Raw genomic sequence first — 21,814 nt, forward strand, 5'->3', positions numbered from 1 at the left:
CCCACAACTGAACGTAGTCTCTTAACTTGAAAACTCTCACTCTGCTCACTTAAATGGGTACTCCAATCAATGCAGATAAAACCCCCCATACCTAAGGTTTCTAGATTTGTTCTCTCCAAAAAGTTCATCATCTCACAACCAATCCTTTGGCAATCTTTTCCCCATTCAGTTAGGATATATATGTATATGTCTTTATGTATGTATATGTACATATGTGTATATATTTGTATATACATAGGCAGATACAGATACAGCTTTTGGGATGCAATCGGGGTTAAGTGACTTGCCCAGGGTCACACAGCTAGTAAGCATCTCAGGCTAGATTTGAACTCAGGTCCTCCTGACTCCAGGGCTGGTGCTCTATCCACAGTGCCACCCAATTGCCCCTTAGGCTTTATTTTCTGAGAAGCAGCACTGGGGGACAGAAAGAGGACTGTATTTGAAGTCAGACACTTAGTAAATAAATTTACTTCAAATCCTGGCCCTACTCTGTTTTACCTGCAAAAGTCACTTAATCTATGATACCTCAAAAGTCTTCTATTTATAAAATAATGGGGCTGGATCCCTAGGGTCCCTACAGACTGTACTTTGCTGGCATAGCCTTTTGGGAACTTAGTCACCTCCATGGCATGAGTTATCAATGGATGATTCATCATCCTCTGATGATATATACATATATATGCATATACACTTCTACCCCACCCATGGCTGAAAAAACAAAAAACAACCCATACATACATGCAATCTTTATGAAGTGAAATTCTTGGGTGAACGGATTTAGATACATTGAGAAGCTGAAAATAGTGTTTCTGTTGTTACTGTATTGTTTATTTAAATCAGACTATGATAATACAGAGAAGGGACCGAGAGGCTATTCGGCTATCCAGAATCTTCTGCATTTTACATACACAGATTGTGCAGCCACAAGCTAATGACCCATGGAACAATAATTCAGTCATCGCTGCATAAATACAAAGTATATAAGATACTGGTCATTTCACACAGTTTTTGTACGCGACAACTTTACATTTTAAACTACCATATCACGTGTTTCAGCATGACACTGGCTGAGGTGGCCACAGTCCCCTGTCCCTGCAACACACACAAGCAGACTTGGAAATGCAGTACTGAACACACAGACAGGACATATCAATAAAACCTTTTACATACAGCATAGCAAAAATAATAATAACAATAATAATAATAAAAGGTCCCCCAAATCAGAGATGAACACAAACAATGCTCTTCGTGTTCTAGGAGGAGGAGGACAAGGCATGTGCAGAGAAATAGGATACTCTAAGTTCTTTTCATGTTAATCTAGCTGTCCAGTTTTTAAGCAGAATTCCTTCCCCTCCTCCAAGAAAAGGATAAAGCCAAGTTTTTTTTTTTAATGGAAAAAAAAAATAAAAATAAGCCAACACAACCACACATAAGCACACACTCTACAATGAGGAAACAAAATGTATACAGTGCCCAGTAGCTTCCATGTAATAAATACAGCAGGTAGCATATGAAACATCACAAGTATTGGTTTTATTTGCTTCCATTTCTATGCTTATAAAAAAAATATTAAGCTTCTCTGTGTGAGTTTAACTGGGTTAGCTTACAGAGATAGACACATGTTGGTCTCTAACTTCTGTACACCAATGGCTCCTTGAAACTCCAGTCCATCTGGTAGCAGTCTCCAGTGCTAGGCGTGTGCACTGGATCTCAGGGAGAGGTTTTCTTTTTCTCCCTCTCAGAATGAGGCTCCTCGTCCTGTTACATGGTCATGTGTTCCGGGAGAACGTATGAAATATCATCCCACGGATGCCGGTATAGACCCTGTTTCAGCCTCTTCTGATCTAGATAATGCCCTAAAAATGGAGCAAAAGCATGTCTTCTCTTAAACAAAAAAATAATAGTTCAATTGGGGATGGGGGAAGGGAAAGAGGTCAGATATAAGGAGGAAGAGAGGGAAGGAAATCCAGTTCCATTCAACAGGAAATCCCCTTAAGGGATAGTTCAGACAGCCTAATCAGGTGATAAGAAGACTGTTGGTTAATTTAATTGGACTTTACATAATCTAGGGTCAGTGATACTGGGACTCTAGGTTCTTTTCTAAACCATCAGAGCTGAAGGACCAGAGAGAAAATCTGGTCTGATTCTCTTGTATTTTAAAAAAGGGGTAATAAGAGACTTAATCAAAACAACACAGCACCAACTTAAACCTAAGTTTTTCAAATGCCAAGGAAATTCCCCTTTTCACTATATTCTAAATTGTTTTTTGATCCAGATATGTAATTTCATCAGTATGTAGAAGTCTGACTGTGGAAACTCCCTCCATTTAGGCAGACCAGGCAACATTTCAATAATAAAGTTGTAAAGAGTTGTCTAGGGGTAGCTAAGCAGTGCAGTGGATAGAGCACCAGGCCAAGGAGTCAGATGGCCTGAGTTCAAATCTGGTCTCAGACACTTCCTAGCTGTGTGACTCTGGGCAAATCACTTAACCCTGCCTGCCTCAGTTCCTCATCTGTCAAATGAGCTGGAGAAGAAAATGGTAAACCATTTCAGTATCTTTGCCAAGAAAAAACCAAAAATGGGGTCATAAAGAATTGGTACATGACTTATAGGCCAGGTGACTTGCCCATGGTCACACAGCTAGCTAGCATACATCACAGGAAAGAACCGGACTTTCTGACACCAAGGCTGCCTTTCTGTCATATATGGAGAAGATAAAAGGGAGAAGTGTCAAGAATGATTATATTGTAATAACTTTTCTGTTACAGAAAGACTCCCAGTCTAAAGCAATATGGTAGGGGTTGGCAGAATGAGAGAAACCCTACAGAAAACCAAAGAGCAAAAACTCACCAATGAAACCCATACTTCTTCCTAGCACAAAAATACCGTTGAGGGCTCCGATATCAATATATTCATCAGCTTCCTCCCTGTAACAAACATACACAACCAAATTGGATTTAAAAAAAAAAAAGCTTATCTCAACAGACTCCCAAGCTAAGGAGCACTGCCCATGCTGAAATACTAAAAGGGCAATGATCACTTTATTTTATCGGCAAGTCTCAGAGGCAGCCACTCTGGGTTGTGAAAACCTCTTGTCCCCATGAAAAAGCATCTTAGGTTCTCTTTCCCCATCAAGAAAAGAAGAAACAGGATAACAGACAGATGAGGCCTGCATGACTCACCTGGTAAAAGAGCCACAGTTCCTGAGCATATCCACAAAGGCAGCTCCAATAAAACCATCTACATTCAGGATGAGATTTGGCTTCTGAGAATGTGAAGAACAAACAAAAGGAGTTCTTGTTATTCCTTCAGCTATCCAGTGTGATTTCTTTTTAGTCCTACTTTTTTTAATATAAATTTATTTATTTTTAGTTTTCAATATTCACTTCCACAAGTTTTTGAGTTCCAAATTTCTCACCCCTCCCCCCACCCCAAGATGGCATGCATTCTGAATACCCCTTCCCCTGGTCTGCCTTCTCTTCTATCTCTCTCCCCTCCCTTCTCTTATCCCCTTCCCCTTCTATTTTCCTGTAGAGCAGGATAGATTTCTGTACCCCATTTCCTGTATTTCTTATTTCCCAGTTGCATGTGAAAACATTTTTTTTAAACATGTGTTTTTAAAACTTTGAGTTCCAAATTTTCTCCCTTCCTCCCTCCCCACCCACCCTCATTGAAAAGGCAAGCAACTCAACACAGGTTGTACATGTACAGTTATGCAAAACACTTCCTTAGTAGACCTGTTGTGAAAAACTAACTCTATTTCCCTTAATCCTATCCTGCCCTCCCACTTATTGTATTCTTTCTTTTGACCCTGTCCCTCCTAAGAAGTATTTGCTTCTGATTACCCTCTTTCCCAATCTGCCCTCCTCTCTATCACCCTCCTGCTGTCTTGTCCCTTTCCTCCTCTATTTTCCTGTAGGGCAAGACAGATTTCCATACCCAACTGAATGTGTATGTTATTCTCTCCTTAAGCCAAATCCTATGAGAATAAGATTCCCTCATTCCCTCTCACCTTTAGTCCTACTTTCTAAAGAAGAGGTATTTGTCATTGAATTCTAAACCTGGTGACGTCTCTGATAACGACGGCCCATTTTGACTGATAACAAACCTATATTTTCAAGCTTAGATCATCTATCAAGTTAGAAGCTTCTTGTGGCATGTGGATCTGAACTCATTTCCCCCAATTTTTAATTGAATCCCATTTTCAGAATCCTAGATTTGGGGTTAGCAGAGCCCTGTGAGATCTTCTAGTTCCACTCCCTCATTTTACAGATGAGGAAAGGTAGTAAGTATTAAAACATTCTTTCCTCTTCACCATGCTGTGTAGTATTTAACTGTGAGTTACCTACATACTAGTCTTCAATATATACTGAATTCTATTTGAGTTCTTGTTCTAGGTGAGTGGATAGAGTCAGCAAGACCCAAGTTCAAATCCTACTTACTGGCTTCCGTGACCCTGGGCAAGTCCTTTACCTTCTCTGTGCCACGGTTTCCTCATCTGTAAATAATGACCCTACTTCCCATGGTTATTGTGAGGACCAAACAAGATAATGTTTACCAAGTGCTTTACAAACCTAAAAGCACTCTGTAAATGCTGGCTATTATTACACTAACTATTCAGTCTTGTTTATAGTGCCTCAACAATTGCGTGCGACCACTGTTTTAAAGTACATTTGAGAACTGGTAATGCTAGTCCTCTAAAAAAAGGGGTATATGTTACAGTAGGGACTGACCGCCTCTTAAAATACTGTTACTGCTGGCTTTTGTTTTCACATCACATTCATTTCCAGATATATTCCTCTTCCTTCCCTTACTCAGCAAGCCTTCTCTTGTAACAGAGATTAAGTTGAAACAAACAAACAAAAAACCAATTCATCAAAACCAACACTTCAACCCCATCTAACAGAACACATAATATTCTATATCCATAAGAGTCCGGCCCTTGCCATGAAAGGAGAGACACATCATCTGCTCAAACTCCTCCAGCGACCACATCAAAAAGCAGCACCAATCCACTTGGTCAAGAGGACGGTACTAAGTGACCCAAAGTACAAGGTGTCTGATTTCAGTGCTATGTGCTCTCTTCTCAAACTTATCCTCAGATGTACCTGGCCTACGTCTAAACTTTGCCTAACAGTATTTTTACCTTGGAAGTGGTGATCTTCTCTACCTCGAGCGCGTAATCCAGAAGGGGAGTGGCCGGGAAGTGTTGTTTGACGTAATCTTTAAGAATCTGAACCCTCATGTCCGGGTTGTTTATCTGAAAATTGACACAAGATGCAGTGAGGCTGACTCGGAAAGAGAGTTTTGGAGGACTGGTAACACCCATTTCATAGGATCACAGCAGCAGAGCTGGGAGGAACCTCAGAGGTCCTCTGGTCCAGCTGCACCCCCCTCCCACTGTACAGATGGAGCTCTCTGCAAAGAACAATTCCACTTACTGACTTGACTCTGTGACCAATCCCCATGATCAGTCTTCCTTCCTTCTTCATCTTGTTCACAAACTCCATGGGGATGATGCCGCTGTCAAAGGCTTTGCTGAACATCTTGGCTGCTGCATCTAAAGCACCACCAAAGCGGTCTCCCTGCATGAAATTAACCCTTATGCCACCTTCAGTGCTAAGGAGTTTCTCCCAGTTTCCCCCCATCCCAAGTCATTTTTTTCTTGAGGCAATTGGGGTTAGGTGACTTGCCCTGAGTCACACAGCTAGCTGGTGTCTGAGGCTGGATTTAAACTTAGGTTCTCCTGACTCCAGGGCCGATGCTCTGTCCACTGCTCCACCCAGCTGCCCCCCAGTCACTTTTTAAAACAGCACAAGGGCAGGGACACCCTGGAAGGTAGAGATGCTTTCTATTACATGTAGCAAAGAGTTCCACACATAGGGAGGGCTAATGTTAGTAGGCCAGATGCTGCCATTCATAGATAGAATCTCTCACCTCAGCTCTTGATTACTGACATCCTCTCCATGCTTTAAGGAATAGCTCAAATGCTCTCTTCTCTGAAGCCTTCCCTGATCCTTCAAATAGAAGTGCTCTTTGCTTCCTCTGACCTCGTGGGCACTTTATTAGCTTCTATATACATTTACATTCTATTTTTATTTTATCTGTGCACATGTCTTATCCTCAGGGCCAAACTAAGTTCCTTGATAGCAGGGATCAGATTTTCTTTACCTCTGCAAACCCCCCAATACTTAGCACAAAACATGGCCAGGGCTTAAACCTTTGTGAACATTTCATGACTTAATCAGATGATGATAACTTACGATTGTGAGCAGCCCTGACGTAAGGCTAGAGACTAGGTCTTTCCCAGCTCGGGCACAGATAATGGTATTGTGGGCCCCTGAGACAGCAGGTCCGTGATCAGCCGTCACCATCAGGCACATCTCAATGAACTGGCAAGAATATTTAGGCAACCTAAGAAGCATTGAAAACACTGAGGATAAGTGGTCAAAAGATATGAACAAACAGCTCTCCAAATAAGATTTACAAACTGTTAACAACCATGTGAAAGAATACTCCTGCCAACAAGCAAATCCTCAATAAGATAAATACAAACTGAAACAACCCTGAAGTTTCACTTTAGTCCCACGATATTAGCAAAGTTAATAAAAGACAGAAATAAGTCGATGTCAGAGGGCACCCTAATATACTGTTGGTAGAGCTATGAACTGGTCTAGCCATTCTAGAAAGCAATGGGATTATGTAAAGAAAGTGACTAAAATTTTATCTACCCTTTGGCCCAGAAAATCCATTGTTAGGCATATATCCCTAAGCATAATGAGAAAAAGAAAGATCTCATAGATATACCAAAATATTTACAGTAATACACAAAAAGTATTCTCAGGAAATGGCTGAACAAATTATGGCCCATGGAAGCAGTGGAATATTAGTGTCATGTAAGAAATGATGAATATGAAGAAGCGTAGAAAGATTTATATGAACTAATACAAATTCAAGTAAGCAGAACCAAAAAACAATATATGAGTACAGTAATGTAAAATGGAAAGGCCAACAACCAAAACCGAATGGTATTAAAACATACTGAGTTTGGTCCCCCAAAAAGAAACATGAGCAGACACCTCCCACCTTCTTTGTGGAGGTAAGGGACTACGGATGTAGACATCACATATAACATGATACTTTTTCAATGTCGATTACTTTTGCCAAATTACCCCCCATCTTCCTCTTTTTTTTTTTAAAGTATTTATTATAAAGGGTGGCTCTCAAGAGTGAGTTGGGGAGGGATACAGTGGAAAATGGGAGGCAATATAAAAACAAAAGAGAGTCATTGCTGTCCAAAAGTTATAAAAATTCAAGAAGGGTCTGAGCATCCTAATCCAGGTCCAGTATTGAAAACAAAATTCCAAATCGACTCACTTTTTTGTATTAAAAATGTTGGTCTATTTAAAAGAGATGGCAGTTACTTGGAAGTTGGGAATCTTTTGGTCATGTAACAATTTTAATTACGTTATCATTTGTTGTAAGTTATACTCAGTGTTACTTTTTATGTACTGATGAAAAAGGAAGCACTAACAATTTTAATTACGTTATCATTTGTTGTAAGTTATACTCAGTGTTACTTTTTATGTACTGATGAAAAAGGAAGCAGCATCCCTTTCCCCAGAGAAGCAGCTAGGTGGTGCTGTGTATAAACACTGGGTCTGGAGGTCTGTTCAAATACAGCCTGACATGTGACCCTATTTGCTTCAGTTCCTCATCTATAAAATTATCTGGAGAAGGAAGTGGCAAACCATTCCAGTATCTTTGCCAAGAAAACCCTATGGATAATACTGTGTGCTAGTCTGAAATAACTGAACCACCACCAAAAAAATCCCTTCCCCCTACTTTTCAGTGTGACTCTTCTATAGGACACACCCACTCTCAGGCCAATGACAAAGAAAAAAAAACAACAATGACCAAAACAGGGTATTGAAAGTACCCCATAAAAGTTGTTATGGTATAATCCCCCAAATTATTTCAGGGAAGCAGTGAAGGGAAAAGCGGTGAAGTGACAAACATTAAGACCCCAGTAGTAACCAATGCCACTTTGCTCAAGGTTTCTCTGGGTCACACACTCAATGGGCCCTTGCTTAGCTGGTCAATCCCAGGAAAGGGTCCAGCTGGTCTTGTGAGTTGCCCGGGGGGGGGGGGGGGTGAACGACTGCTCTAACATTCACATTGATGACACAGAGGCTTACCAATACACAGGATGCACACAATGTGTCTGTTACCCTATTCCTGCCCCTTGACGACTCACTGGTCAGGGTCATAAAAGACAAACAATGAGCTACTGCCACCCCTAGATGCACCCATATCCCCCCTCCCTTTGGCAAAGTCTTGGAGAACTCGAGGTCCTTAGTTCTAGCTTCAGAACACCAGTGGAGACTGCTGGCAGAGTGCAGATACTGTTGGATCCTACCCAGGAGGCAAGCTGTGGGGTGTGGTGCCTCCCAGGAGAGGCAGTACCCACACAGATGAGATCACGGATCTTGTGCAGGATTGAACTGAAGTTATCAAGAGATTCCTGGCACACAGTAGGCACTTGGTGAATGTTTGTTACACTGAATTAGACCCATCAGGGTCTTGCTCTCAACATTTTCCCCCTATAGTTAGCTCTCCATTCTTCCTGTTGTAGGATCTAGTCTCTTGGTTCTTAGTGAAGAGAGAAAATAACTTGTACCTGTTTCTCTCCAGTCACACAATTAACATTTTGTAAGGCACAAAACCCATTTGGAGTTCTATTCAAATTTCCTGCCCTTCCTTTCTCTCAGGCTAAATAATCAACATTTCACTGCCTTTCTCTAGTGGCCTCTCACCTCCTCTGGAACCACAGCAGTCCCAGGACTCCTCCAATGCCCATCTCCTCTTTGAAGACCTCGGTGATAGGCATGCCTGCATAGATGAGCTCCTGCCCTCGTTCATCACAGATGCTGGTCATGAAGGAAGCTGGTTTACGGATTAAGCCTAGCTCCTAGAGATCACAGCACAGAGAAAAAACTTCTAAGCAGAGAATAATGGTATTCAGCCCATGTGTGCCACTCCCCCTCCTTCCCTCCTGTCATGAAACTATCTCCATACCCGGGGCATAGACCTGGGCCTCTCCAGAGTAATCTGAAATATTTAGTTTTCTTTTAAGTGTGGAGAAGCAGTGAGACCTGGGTCACACTCAACTTTCAGAACTATATCTAACATGCCTCCCCTGTTCTGGGAAGGCTGCCTTCTCTTTCCCCATATAGTCTTTACTTTCATCCCTTTGTACTTTTCAAACAGCTAGACTGAAATAAATTTATGATGTTGAGAAAATCCCATAGTTTGAGAAAGCTACTTCTTAATGTCAGCCTGCCTTTGCCCTTTCTCAAGTCCAAGTGGCTTACAATGGGTTGCCCTAAATTCAGAACTACTTCGAGGCTCTGCTATCCCTATGCCCATTCTGAAGCAGAACCTTTTAGGCCAACCACACAAAGATGCAGTTATACAAGTTAATTTAGGCTAAAGCATCCCTGGAATTTATTCTATCCACTGAATTTTCAATGTGTCACCTTCAGACTCTAGACCCTATCACATGGCAAGAGTGACCACAATTCAGCAGTCAAAACACCTAAGTCATCCTTTGGTGAGACTCCTAGATACATTTCCCCAAGGAACTTCGTGGAGAGACACTAGTAATATGACCCTTTGGTTCACACTACAAATCCCAAAGAGATACCCTGTGTCAAAACAAAGCGGGAGGAAGCAACCTGTAACCATTCCCCATGGATTCAAACTAAGGCCTCCTGACCTTTCCCAAACCTTTGGTTGTCTGCTAACACCACAGATGCAATCAAACACCTACCCGGGCCCATGAATAATCCATTGGCACAGTGGGGGGAGGAACCTCCTGAGCAGGTACAATGACTCCTTTGGCAACAAGATCTTCATACACATTCCTGAGGGGCGGGGAAGAAAAGGTTAAGATGCAGAAAGGTCATGCCTTTCATAAAGAGGGGATGCTCTAAGCAGTTTAAGTAATAGCCCTCTTTCCCCAAAGTCTCATGGTTCAGTCTAGCCTTCCCCAGCCTAATCCCATCAATTATTATAGCCCTGAAATCTAAAAACAGGTGGAAGGCCCCCTCAAATGTAAACAATTAAAAAAACAACAACCACCTTTTGCCTCTAATTAAGTTTTTTTCCTGGGACCTACGCCTCAGTGATTTTAAATGGAGAGGCATATAAGTCACAAAGACAAACTGGATTAAGAGATGGAAGAAAGGAATAGCATTGGGAACTGAAGTCAGTTCTTCGTTATTTGTAAATGACCTAAAAACACATTAGGCCTAAGCACGCATCTGGACCCATCTTCTCGTTAGCCAGAGCCCGCATCTGATCTATACATACTCAGGAAATGCAAAGTCATTTTAATATCAACCACAAAGAGGAATCTTGCTGCTTCGGCTTTTCAAAAAGCCCCAGAGGTGGTTTCAGAAAAACGTGGGAAGCCTTACCTAGTGAAGCGAGCAAAACCAGGAGAGCAACATACACAACAATATACTGCTGCAACAATATTGTAATGATCAACTGGGAAAGACTGAGCTAATCTGATCAATACAATGGTCCACAACAATTCCAAAGGGCTCATCATGAAAAATGCGATCCACCTCCAGAGAGACAACTGATGGACTCGGAGTGCTATTTGAAGCAAAGGTTTTTCCTCTATTTTTCTTGCTTCCCCAACTTCCCCCTTCCCCAAACACGGCTAATACAGAAATATGTTTTGCATGACTTCACATGTATAATGGATAGTGTATGTCTTGCCTTCTCAATGGGGGGGGGGGGAAGAAAGGAGAAAATAAAAACAAAGTTTTAGAAACTGGAAAGCGTTTTTAAAGCTCCAAACCCCTCAAACAACATAGTTAAAATAAATGAGCACACTGGATTATCCCTGCCACTATTCTAAATAATAAAATCAGGACTCTAGGTATCTGCAGGCTGATTAAGGGGGTCTCTATATCTCAAAAGTCTGTGCCACCCCTCACCTTCCCATAACACACAGATACAGACACAAAGCCAGCTTACTGAATGATTTCACCTAGCTCATCAAAGCTCCAGGGCACAAAGACTCCCGCCTCCTTCAAGGCCTGGTTCTTTGCCACAGCTGTTTCTGAGGCCTGGTTGGCACAAGCGCCGGCGTGGCCAAACTGCACCTGGGAAATGACACAAGAAGAGTGGTCTTATGTTCCTTCATTAACTCCCTCCAACCTCCATCCTCCCAACCAACAAAGGAAGGGAAAAAAAATCATAGGAGCAAAAAGAACCGTGAGCTTAGCTCAGATCACTAGCTCCTGCAGCCTGGAAATCTGGATAGACCCAAGTCTGATGTCACTATGAACAATGGCACCAAGAGGACGTGTTAATAACTGCCTTCTGGGAGGAAGAGTCTAATAAAGAAATCCCTGGTGAGCCTGTTGGGAGTTATGGCCTGTACTGTCTCTCAGCGTTGCACGTTTGCTACCTGCTATGTGGCTGAAACTCCTTTTTATCTGTCTTCAAATAGTCTTTTCACCCTACACAGATGGCGTAGGGAAAGTAGTCAAGCTGGGAGCAGGAAGAGCTCATTATCAATTAAATCAGGGGTGTCAAGCTCCAAAACACTAAACTGTACATAAGGATCCCAGGGGCTACACACTGACACAGAAAACCACCTGCGAACATTATCTATGTTTTATTTTATTTTTATTTATTTTGTTAAATATTTCCCAATTACATTTTAATCTGGCAGGCTGTGCGTATGACACTTCTGAATTAAGTAATCAACCAGCATTTATTAAGTGACGACTACATGCCAGGCATTGTGCTGGATAATAGAGGTCCAAATGCAAAAGTGAAATGGTGCCTGCCCTCCAAAAGCTTACATTCTATCAGAATGTAACAGTAGTTCTAATAGGGTGGAGAGTCCACTGTCACACGATCTCTTTCCTTCTCTAAAATTCAGCTCATAACAACTCCCAGAGGCTCTGTCCAAATTAGGCTCAGTGCACTCTGATCATTCCTCAATTACATACACTCTTGGGACTTATCCATTCCATTTATTCTACATTTACTTAGACTTAGTTGTCCATTACTCTGAAAGTGTCATTGAGTATTTTTTTAAATATGCACTTTGTAAGCCTCGTTCAGGATTTCAGTTTTTAAAAAAATATTGTGTGCCTATTATGGGCAAAGGAAGCTGGCTAAGCATTGGTGACTCAAACATGAAATAAGACAGGGTGAAATAGTACCTTTCCTCAAGCAGCTTATGATCTAGAACAGGGGTCCAGGAACTTGCTTTTTAAAAGTATTTTCATAACTATATTTCAATAGAATTGGTTTTCCTTATAATCCTATTTTTTATTTTATGCATTTAAAAATGTTATTCTGAGAAGGGCTCCCCTCCAGACTTTGCCCAAGGGCACCAAGACACACAAAAGGCAAAGCCTCCTAAATGAGAAAAGGTCCAGGCCCAGGAGCTGTGTTCCCCCACATTAAAGTTGGGGACTCCCATGCCTACAGTAGGTACACAATATTGACCAATCTTCTTTAATCCTTAAAATCACTAACCACTGACATTACCACCCTCGCCATCACAGAGCTAGACAGACACATCTAGAGTTAATATAAAAGGCAGAGACTTGTCAAGTGGGAAAGAACTTCCATGACAGACTGATTGATCATTAACTCTATCCTGAATCACTTCACCATCACTTCTTGTTTTAAGTAGCTTCAAAAGACTATTATAAAACAGATGTTGCAAACCAGACACCATCCACCCTTCACTGGGCTGAATGCCCAAGGATCTTTTTTGGAGGGGGCAGCAGAGTTAAGTGTTTCATAGACAACCTGTGTTCTATGTACCTTTTCATGACTGGGGAAGAGGATAGCAGTGGTCTGGGAGTGTACTCATAAATTACAGCTATAAGCTTAGGCAGGGCTACCGAACTTCTTGGTGCACTTATGGACTTCTCAAAATAACATTTTTTAATGTATAATATAAAATGGGCTTTGTTTTTCCTTCTTTTTCAATGGAGGGGGAGAGGTAGGAGGGAGGGAAGGAAAAATTTTGGTTAATTTAAAAAATAAAACACCTAAGACCACAAATGAAACCAATCATATCGAAATACAGCTATCAAAAATTTTTTCTTTTTAAGAAAAGCTAATAGAGGGGCAGCTAGGTGGCACAGTGGATAGAGCACCGGCCCTGGATTCAGGAGGACCTGAGTTCAAATCAGGCCCCAGACACATAACGCTTACTAGCTGTGTGACCTTAGGCAAGTCACTTAACCCTACTGCCTAGGCCAAAAAAAAAAAAAGCTAAGGCCATAGTTAAAGAAGCCTTAGAAGGTCTCAGAAATCAAGAAATTCAGTATGAAAAGAACAAGCTACATCTCAGCTACACTAGGCATGAAGCACATACTAACCCATTCAAAGACTATTCCTAAGGCTCCTCTTACCAAGAAAAAGAGAAATGTACCCTCCTCTCCTTTGGGGACTGTGGGCAGACTGGCCATCTCTCTCTTCCCCTAAACTTATCTTATCTTACTCTAAGAGTCTTTCATTATCTCCTGAAATTCTCAATCTTTTTGCTTACATAATCCCCAAACTTCACAAAGATATCAAATAGCTTGCCCAAAGTGAGTAGTTTTACATAAATTAAAATTTTCAAAAGGTCACGGCAGGATGGCTTCTGGGAAAATCTCCAGGAAGTAATAATCAAAAGAGTCATCCCTAAGTGGGGGCCTGGGGAATATAACAGCTGGTGGACAATGCAAGAAGATATGTAATCAAGTGCTGAGTGAATGTTCATGACTGCAAGCAGTGATCGAGCTCAATGTGCATGGTGTTATGGTCTGGTGCAGAGCTCAAGTGCAAAGAGGCATTCAGAGAAGAGAGAGGTTCAGGAGCCATAAAAAGGCAGGAAAGGCTTCACAGGCCTCTGTCCCTGCCCTCAAGCAATCAGGACCAAGGGCTCTGGGAATTTAGTTCTTTGAAGCTGGGGATTTAATCACAGTTATTTTCCATTAAAATTTATGAGAATTTTTTCATCGTGAGAAAAAATGTCAATGTGATCCAAAGACTGGTGGTGGGTTTAGAAAGGAGGGACAGTTTTCCGAGTACTGAAAAAAGCCTCAGCTTGGAAGAGGCCTTGACAGCAGTCTACAACAACAGGAGAGGGTGCATTTCCTGTGGCAGAGATCATTTGCTTATTAGATTATCACAGCCTAAGGAGATCATCTCTTAGAACATCCATCTATCTCTCAGATCTGGGATTCTTCCATGTTCTTTAAACAATCCTTCAATCTTAATTCTATTTCATACATAGTTCCATATATTGTCCAGATGCCTTGAAGACTGTCATTCCTTCCAATTAATGAATAAATGGGCATTCTGGTACACTAATTTCCTCTGTGAATCTCAGTAACAGAAGGGAGTCATTATGTGCAGATTCAAATAACTTCTGGATAAGCTGGTCATAAAAGGTTTCAGAAGCAGAGACCTTGCAACAGGAAGGTTGTTAGCCTAGCTGGCCTAGAACATCTCTGTCATTAAAATGCCAACAACAGTGATGTGCCAACATAATGAGCTCATTAACAACGTTCTGATCATGGGGATAATGACCCTAACTGTGGGTCTGCCCTAAGGCTCTGTCCTGGGTCCTCTTCTCTCTTCTTGGTGACCTCATCACTCCCATGGGTTTAATGATCACCTCTATGCAGAGGACTTACAGATGTATGTAGCCAGCCCTCACCTCCTCCCTGACCTCCAGTCTCATTTTATCAACTACTTATTGGACATTTCAAACTGAATGATCTGTAAACATCACCAACTCATTGTCCTTCTCCCAAAACCTTCCCTATTTTGGTTGAGGGTACTACAATTTCCACTCTCTCAGGTTCATATCTTCAACTTCTCTCTCTCTTTTACCTCCATATATCTAATCAACTGCAAATCTTGCTGTTACTACCTCCACAAAATCTCTTCTATTCAATCCCTGCTCTCTATTCACACGGCTGCCATCCTAATTCAGGCCCATGGTCATCTATACTATTGCAATGGATTCTTCATTCTTTTTTTGTTTTGTTTTGTTCTGTTGTTAAGCAATTGGGGTTAAGTGACTTTGCCCAGCTAGTAAGTGTCAAGTGTTTGGTCTGAGGCTGGATTTGAACTCAGGTCCTCCTGACTTCAGGGCCAGTGCTCTATCCACTGTACCACCTAGCTGCCCTTAGATTCTTAATTCTTGCCTCAAGTCTCCTCACTCCAATCCACCTGCCACACAGCTTCCAAAATGATTTTCCATAAGGGCAGACATGACCATGTCACTCCCCTACTCTCCTACTGCTTCTAGGCTCAAATATAAATTTCTCTTGTTAAGCTTTTGAAGACCTAAACAACTTGGCCCTAGCCTCCTTCCAGCCTTATTATACTTTCATCACTCACTCTTCAGTTTAAACAAACTACACTAACATATGGCCCTCCATTTCCCATCTCCAGGCCTTTGCACTGGTCTTTTCCCATGCCTCAAATGTTGCTGTTAAATCATGTTTTAGTCATGTCTGATTCTTTTTAAGCCCATTTGGAGTTTTCTTGGTAAAGATAGTGAAATGATTTGCTTTTTCTTGCAGCTCATTTTATAGATGGAGACTGAGGCAAACACGGTTAAATGACTTGCTTAGGGTCACTCACACAGCTAGTCTGAGTCTGAAGCCAGATTTGAACTCAGGAACATGAGCTTTCCCGATTCCACACTCGAATACACTCCCTTTTTAAAACAAGTTCTCACTTCCTTCAGGATGTGCCAGAGCAACACCTTTCACACAATGCTTTTCCTGACTTCTCCCCTGACCAAAGTACCTTGTATTTGGCTCTGTATTCATTCTGTATATACTTATAGTGTCTGTCATACAGCAAGTGCTTAATAAATGCTTGCTGACACCTTCTGAGGACAGGGTATGAGCTAAATGAAGACAGAAGGAGCCAGAGGAGGAGAAAGGCGCGTTAATAGATACCTCAGAAGAAAACATGGTGGCACAGGTACCAATACACCAGCAGACAACAGGCTTTGTGATCCGGCCTTCTCTGACACTCTGACAGATCTTGTACTCCTCGGTGCCCCCTATCTACAGAGAGGGTAGAAAGAAGTGGGACATGAACACCCATTGGTTAAAAAAAAATTTTTTTTTACATTGCACATTTCAGAAGCAGGGGGCAATCTGGCTCCAAAACCCTCTTAGATAATGCAGGGACTGACTAATGTGAACATATATTTAATAGGAATGTATACGTAAAACCTACATCAGATTGCACACCATATGGGGGAGGGATGGGGGAAGGGAGGGGGAGAAAAATTTAAAACTCAAAAGCTTATGGAAGTGATTGTTGAAAACTAAAAACAAATTAATTTTTTAAAAAAAGCTAATGCAGGAACTCGATGGGACCACTCTTCCACAAGCCACCCTGCCTCCCCCTATTCTTCCCTCCCCAACAAATGTATCTGAACACCAGGAGGACAACACAGAATCAGACGACATCTTGTTTTAAGTGTCTCTACAGCTCTAATGCAGTTCTTTCTCCACTGAGTCAGATAAGACCTTAAATTTCAGGATGGAGGATGCAAGTAAGACACAACAAAAAAACTTGCTGAAAGTTACGGTAATGGGAAAAGTAGGCTAAGGAAGGTACTGAGAAATGTTTCAAAATAAGAGAGATTCCTTGCTCTCATCTTGAACTGATTTAGACTAATGCAGGAATCTGTTTTGCTTGACCGCATATTTGCCCCAAGGGTTTTTCCCTTTTTTTTTTAAAGGGAGAGAAAAATAGATTTTTGTTAATTGACAAAAAAATTTTAAAAAGGAAAAAAAATAGGATGATTTAGAAATAGATGTACTACCTGGAGGCATAAAGCCAAATGGAATGACTTTTCCAACTCTAGAATAATGATTCTAAATCCACTCCCCACTAGGAAGAGATACTGGCCAGCCAGAATTGTGTCACCCAGCCACAGCTAAGTGGGATTGCCCTTCCTTTTCCTGGTAATGTTGCTGGAATTCTCTTATTTTTTTGATTTGGATCTGTGACTACATTAGTATTGGGGCAAGGGGACAGAGGAGGAAAGACATCCCATGTGGAAACTCCTTCTACCAATACAGACTGGCAAGTCATCTGTAAAATAAAGTCTTAAAGAACTGCCCCCGGCATGAAGAGGCAATTTGCCTAGAGTCACCTAAAAGTAGGACTTAAATCCGGGTTATCTTCCTGCGTTCAAGGTGGCACTCTCTCTACATTGCCCTCTGCTGACTCTCATTCTGCTGAAATTTCTGAATCCCCAAGTCCTCTGGGCTGTGGATCAGGGTATGAAGAACTAAGGCCTCACCTCCCCAAGCACCACAATCATCTTCACTCCTGGAGTGTCTTGATAACGCAAAACATGGTCCATGAATGTTGAGCCTGGGTATCTGAAGGTAAGAGATGATAAAAGGGGTCAGGAGAAAGTTTTGTGTTTCTTTTGTTTTTAAAGCACACACATTAAAATGTTTATTTGTATTCGCTGTAACTAAGTTTATAGTGAATGAAAATGAAATTTTATAAACCATACTAGAGGTACTAATAAAACTTATAAACCAGACTACAGTCTCAATATAGTCCTGGTGGAAAATGTTACCAATAACAGCTAGGTGGGGCAATACAGCACCAGCCCTACAGTCAGGAGGTCCTGAGTTTAAATTTGGCCTCAAACACCTATTAAGCTGTGTGACCGTGGACATGTCATTTAATCTTGATTGCTTCCTCCCCCTTACCCCCCCAAAAAACTAAAAAACCTCACTAACAGGCTAAGCTATTCCTTTCTTGAGAATGGGACTAGAGGTCATGTATAAAATATCTTAATTCAGAACCTCCCCATTTATCAAAGCATTTCTCAAATGAGGTAAGAATTGCAAAGTGCTTATAATGCCTGGCACATAAAAAGCACTAGATAAATGTTAGCTATTGTTGTTATCTGGACCAGCATAGATATGGGTTGTTCTGGAGGAACGGACTTTTTTAGGCCCCCAACAACATTTATTTTAGGCAACTATTTGTTTACCTTGATGGAACATTTATGATTTTTCACAAAATACTTTCCCTATCTAGAATTTTTTCTCAGATGCCTCACTGTGATGTAAGGATGACTTTGAGGCTTAGAAATCTATTTCAGGCCATCATGAGCTCAGGCTGTGGACTGTGTGTTGACTGCCCAAGGTTGAGCCTTGCTCAGCTGTAGAGGTCCATCACCGGTGGTTGGCCACTGCCAGGTAATGACTAATGACAATTTTTTTTGTTATAAATCACTCATTGAGGCCACATACTAAGCTATGAATGAAGCTCTGATCTTAATATTGGGGGCAATACCCACACTGATGAAATCACTAATCTTTTGAAATATCTGCTCTTATATTTCCAACAATGCTGTGAGGAAAAATAAGCAGACTGCCAGACTGAGTTCCAAAGAGATTAAGTAACTTGTGCAAGAATCAGACAGAGAGCTGAGACTACAGAACTCAGGTCTCCTGCCCTCAGCCTATATTCACTTCCCCACTAAATTTAAAACCCCCTATATGCCTCAGGCCAGCCCATCTCTCTGGGCCTGCTGACAGTTACCTGTCCCCCCCAATGGCCACACCCTCAAAGACACCATCTGTGGTCCTGGAGATAATGTTGTTCAGCTCATTGGACATGCCCCCAGAGCGGGAAACGTAGGCCACACTGCCAGGCCGGTATAGTTTAGACGCCAAAATGTTGTCCAGCATTCCACCAGTGTTTCCAATTTTAAAGCAACCAGGTTTAATCCCGCCAACCTACAAGGGCAGAAGAGACAGATGTCAAAAGAAAGAGCGGAGGGAGCACCTGGGAAATTCTACCAGTTGCAACATCACCCATCTTGCTCCAACAGGGTGTCTTGCCAAGAGGGAATGGATTAGACAGCAAGAACTGTCTGCCTAAGTTACGTGGCATCCTAGATCCCTAAGTGACATTTAAGAAAGAGAACAGAGAAGCAGAGGAAAATTTCCTGACAACATGAACGAATACAAAATGCTTTCTGACTTAACTTGACCACATATGACATTACTGTAAAAGACACTACATCCTCAGTAAAAACAACACCCATTAACAGACACAGCTAGGTGTGTTAGCATACTCCTAGGTGGTTAGCTTCACATCCAAATGTGAATTCTGTCTCCCAACACCAATGTTATCAAAGCTATCTCTTTCTGAGATGTTAAGGTCTTTCCCTCAGTTTAAAATCTTGGCTCTAGCCAAGTTTGTTTTACGTTGGTAATCCCTGGTACAAAAAACAGGGCCTCCTTTGTTTACTATAGTAAAGAGACCAATCACTGAAAAGGTCAGAAATACTTCCTCTGGATTGGGAAGAAAGGAGAGAGAGAAGAGAAGGGAAGAGAGCTGCCTGTATATATATATTTTTTTAGTCAAGTCAATAAGCATTTAGTTAAGTGTTTACCAGGTAACAGACACTGTGTTAAACCCCAGGAATACAACAGTCCCTGCCCTCAAGGAGCTCACATTCTAAAGGAGAAGAAAACACAAACAACCATGTACATGCAAAATATATACTGGCTAATCTGGAGGGACTCTGAGGAAGGCGCTGGCACTGAGGGGGACCAGGAAAGTCTCTTGCAGAAGGTGGGTTCTGAGCTGAGACTTGAAAGAAGCCAGGAAGCTGGGAAGCGAAGGTGAGGAGGAAGAGCATGAGGGAGAGAGAGCCAGGGAAATGCCCAGAGGGAGAGAGTCAGAAAATGGAAAGAAGCTAGTGGTACAGAATGGTAGAGGATCAGGAGGAGAATAAAACAAGGGGCCAAGTTGTGAAGGGCTTTAAAAACCAAGCAGAAGAGTTTCTATTTAATACCAGAGGCGAAATGGAACCAGTGGAGATTCTTGAGTAAAAAGTGATGTGGTCATGGTGAGACTTGGGCTTTAGGAAGAGAACCTGGGCAGCTGAGTGGAGAATGTCCCTCAAGTTGTAGGAGTGACTTTCCAGAAATAAAGAGAAAGAGAAACTCTTTCTACCTTGAAAGAATCACATCTTTTGGTTTAGTGCCTGAAACAGGATCACAAGTGTAATGGAAATTACAAATGTAAAAGTAGGAAAACTTACAGTAGCAGGTCCTATGATGGTCACTCCCTTCTGATCTGCCTTTTGAATCAGTTTTCTGGTGAGAGCTTCAGGGATGCCTTCAGCAATGATGGCAATTGTACGGATCTGTAAATGGAAGAAGAGAAAAAGAGAGGTTGTTAAGGACCTATGTCACTAAGCTGTTTCAGAGCAGGGTAATGGAGGCTGGAGCAGTTCAGTCTGACCTCTCTGGAATGCTAAGGATCATCATTCAAATCCTAAGCACTGACCTCTCCTCTCTGCCCCCCGATTCCTCCAGAATTCTCTACTGCCTTTCCTGCAAGGCCAAGACTACTCCCTTTGTCAGGACTGCACCAGATGCAGACAAGAGTAATCATCACCCACATCCAAAGAAAGAACTATGGAGTCTGAATGGAGATCAAAGCATACTATTTTCACTTTTTTTTGTTTGCTCTTTCTTGTGGTTTTTCCCCTTTGTCCTGGTTCTTCTTTTGCAGCATGACTAGTGTGGAGATACATTTAATATGATTATACATGTACAGCCTATATCAGATTGCTCGCAGTCTTGTGGAAGGGGAAGGGAGAAAAAAAATTTGGAATTCAAAATCTTAATAAAAGTGAATGCTGAAAACTATCTTTACATGTAACTTGAAAAAACAAAATATTAGTAAGGGGGGAGGAGTGAATGCTGTAAACTAAAAATAAATAAATAGATGAATACTGGAGGAGGAAAAAACAGAAGAGTAATCATCACTTGCCTGAGCAGGTACAAAAACTCCCAAGTCAGTGCTGTGTACAAATTTGCCCCACTTTCTCCTACTCAGTCAAAACTAAAACCAATGTCCACCTTCCTTTCCCAAAACATTGGTCCATTAGTCTGAATATAATGCAAACACCTTTTACCCCTTCATATTCACCCCTGCCTCCATATCTGTCCAAATCACTCCAGCTTGGCTTCAGCCAATGTAGAAGTCAATAACTGGCTACACTATTTGCTCTCTGCCACACCCACCCCAGAGAGCGGAAGCGGCGGGGGCAGATAGCATGGAAGGTTTAGCTTGGTCAGCTATCATGTATGCCAGTGGACAGTTAACAGGGATGGGATGATTAAAGAACACATCACTCGTTTAACAAATGATACAATCTTTATAATCATCTTTCAGTTCTCTTTCGTTCTGTCCGATATTAAAAGGCATTCATTCCTTGGACGCACATCAAGCTTGCAGCAAATGAGGAGTCAGAAGGCTGCCAGGATGGGATTAAACCCAGGTACAGATGAGCACAGATAATCCCCGTGTAGACAGCAGGGAGTCAGGGGTGCACAGCTGAGGCTTCCAGTAGCTCTGGGTACTTGCTCTGAATGCAGGAGTTAGGGTTTCTCTAAACTACTGAATCTGGGCCTCCCACCCCATGACCTGTAAATGTTTCCCTGGAGAGTACAGCTCCTCTACTGCCCAGGCCGCCCACCTGTGCATAATTCATGGTCTCAATGGTGCTGTCATAGGCAGAGCGGAGGGAGGCAAAGTTGATGAGCACATCAACCTCCGGGTGCTTCTTCATGGCATCTGCCATATTCTTGAAAACAGGGATCAGGATCTCCTTGTGGCCCCAATAGAACTTCTGCTTGTGGTCCCCACTATGAGAAAAATGAAGTGGTAAGGCATGGAGTGGACACAG

General features: G+C 41.9%; 1 protein-coding gene across 3 annotated transcripts in view; it reads right to left on the bottom strand.

Annotated features, from left to right (window-relative positions):
* Positions 1-806: 806 nt before the first annotated feature.
* Positions 807-21,814, bottom strand: part of ACLY (ATP citrate lyase) — a 46,355-nt gene continuing 25,347 nt past the window's right edge. For all 3 annotated transcript variants that reach the window (XM_020972639.2, XM_020972638.2, XM_020972637.2), the window contains 14 exons: positions 21,605-21,773; positions 20,159-20,263; positions 18,646-18,842; positions 17,381-17,462; positions 16,017-16,127; positions 11,053-11,180; positions 9,833-9,926; positions 8,817-8,971; positions 6,264-6,414; positions 5,442-5,585; positions 5,147-5,260; positions 3,183-3,265; positions 2,851-2,927; positions 807-1,856 (listed from right to left, as the gene is read on the bottom strand). In XM_020972639.2, the coding sequence (XP_020828298.1) occupies positions 1,762-1,856; positions 2,851-2,927; positions 3,183-3,265; positions 5,147-5,260; positions 5,442-5,585; positions 6,264-6,414; positions 8,817-8,971; positions 9,833-9,926; positions 11,053-11,180; positions 16,017-16,127; positions 17,381-17,462; positions 18,646-18,842; positions 20,159-20,263; positions 21,605-21,773 (1,705 nt within the window). In that variant the 3' untranslated portion in view covers positions 807-1,761. The remainder of the gene's footprint in view (positions 1,857-2,850; positions 2,928-3,182; positions 3,266-5,146; positions 5,261-5,441; positions 5,586-6,263; positions 6,415-8,816; positions 8,972-9,832; positions 9,927-11,052; positions 11,181-16,016; positions 16,128-17,380; positions 17,463-18,645; positions 18,843-20,158; positions 20,264-21,604; positions 21,774-21,814) is intronic.

Source organism: Phascolarctos cinereus, unplaced genomic scaffold (assembly GCF_003287225.1).
Source record: "Phascolarctos cinereus isolate Bilbo 61053 unplaced genomic scaffold, phaCin_HiC Scaffold_5;HRSCAF=322, whole genome shotgun sequence".
In the NCBI taxonomy this organism is placed as follows: Eukaryota; Metazoa; Chordata; class Mammalia; order Diprotodontia; family Phascolarctidae; genus Phascolarctos; species Phascolarctos cinereus.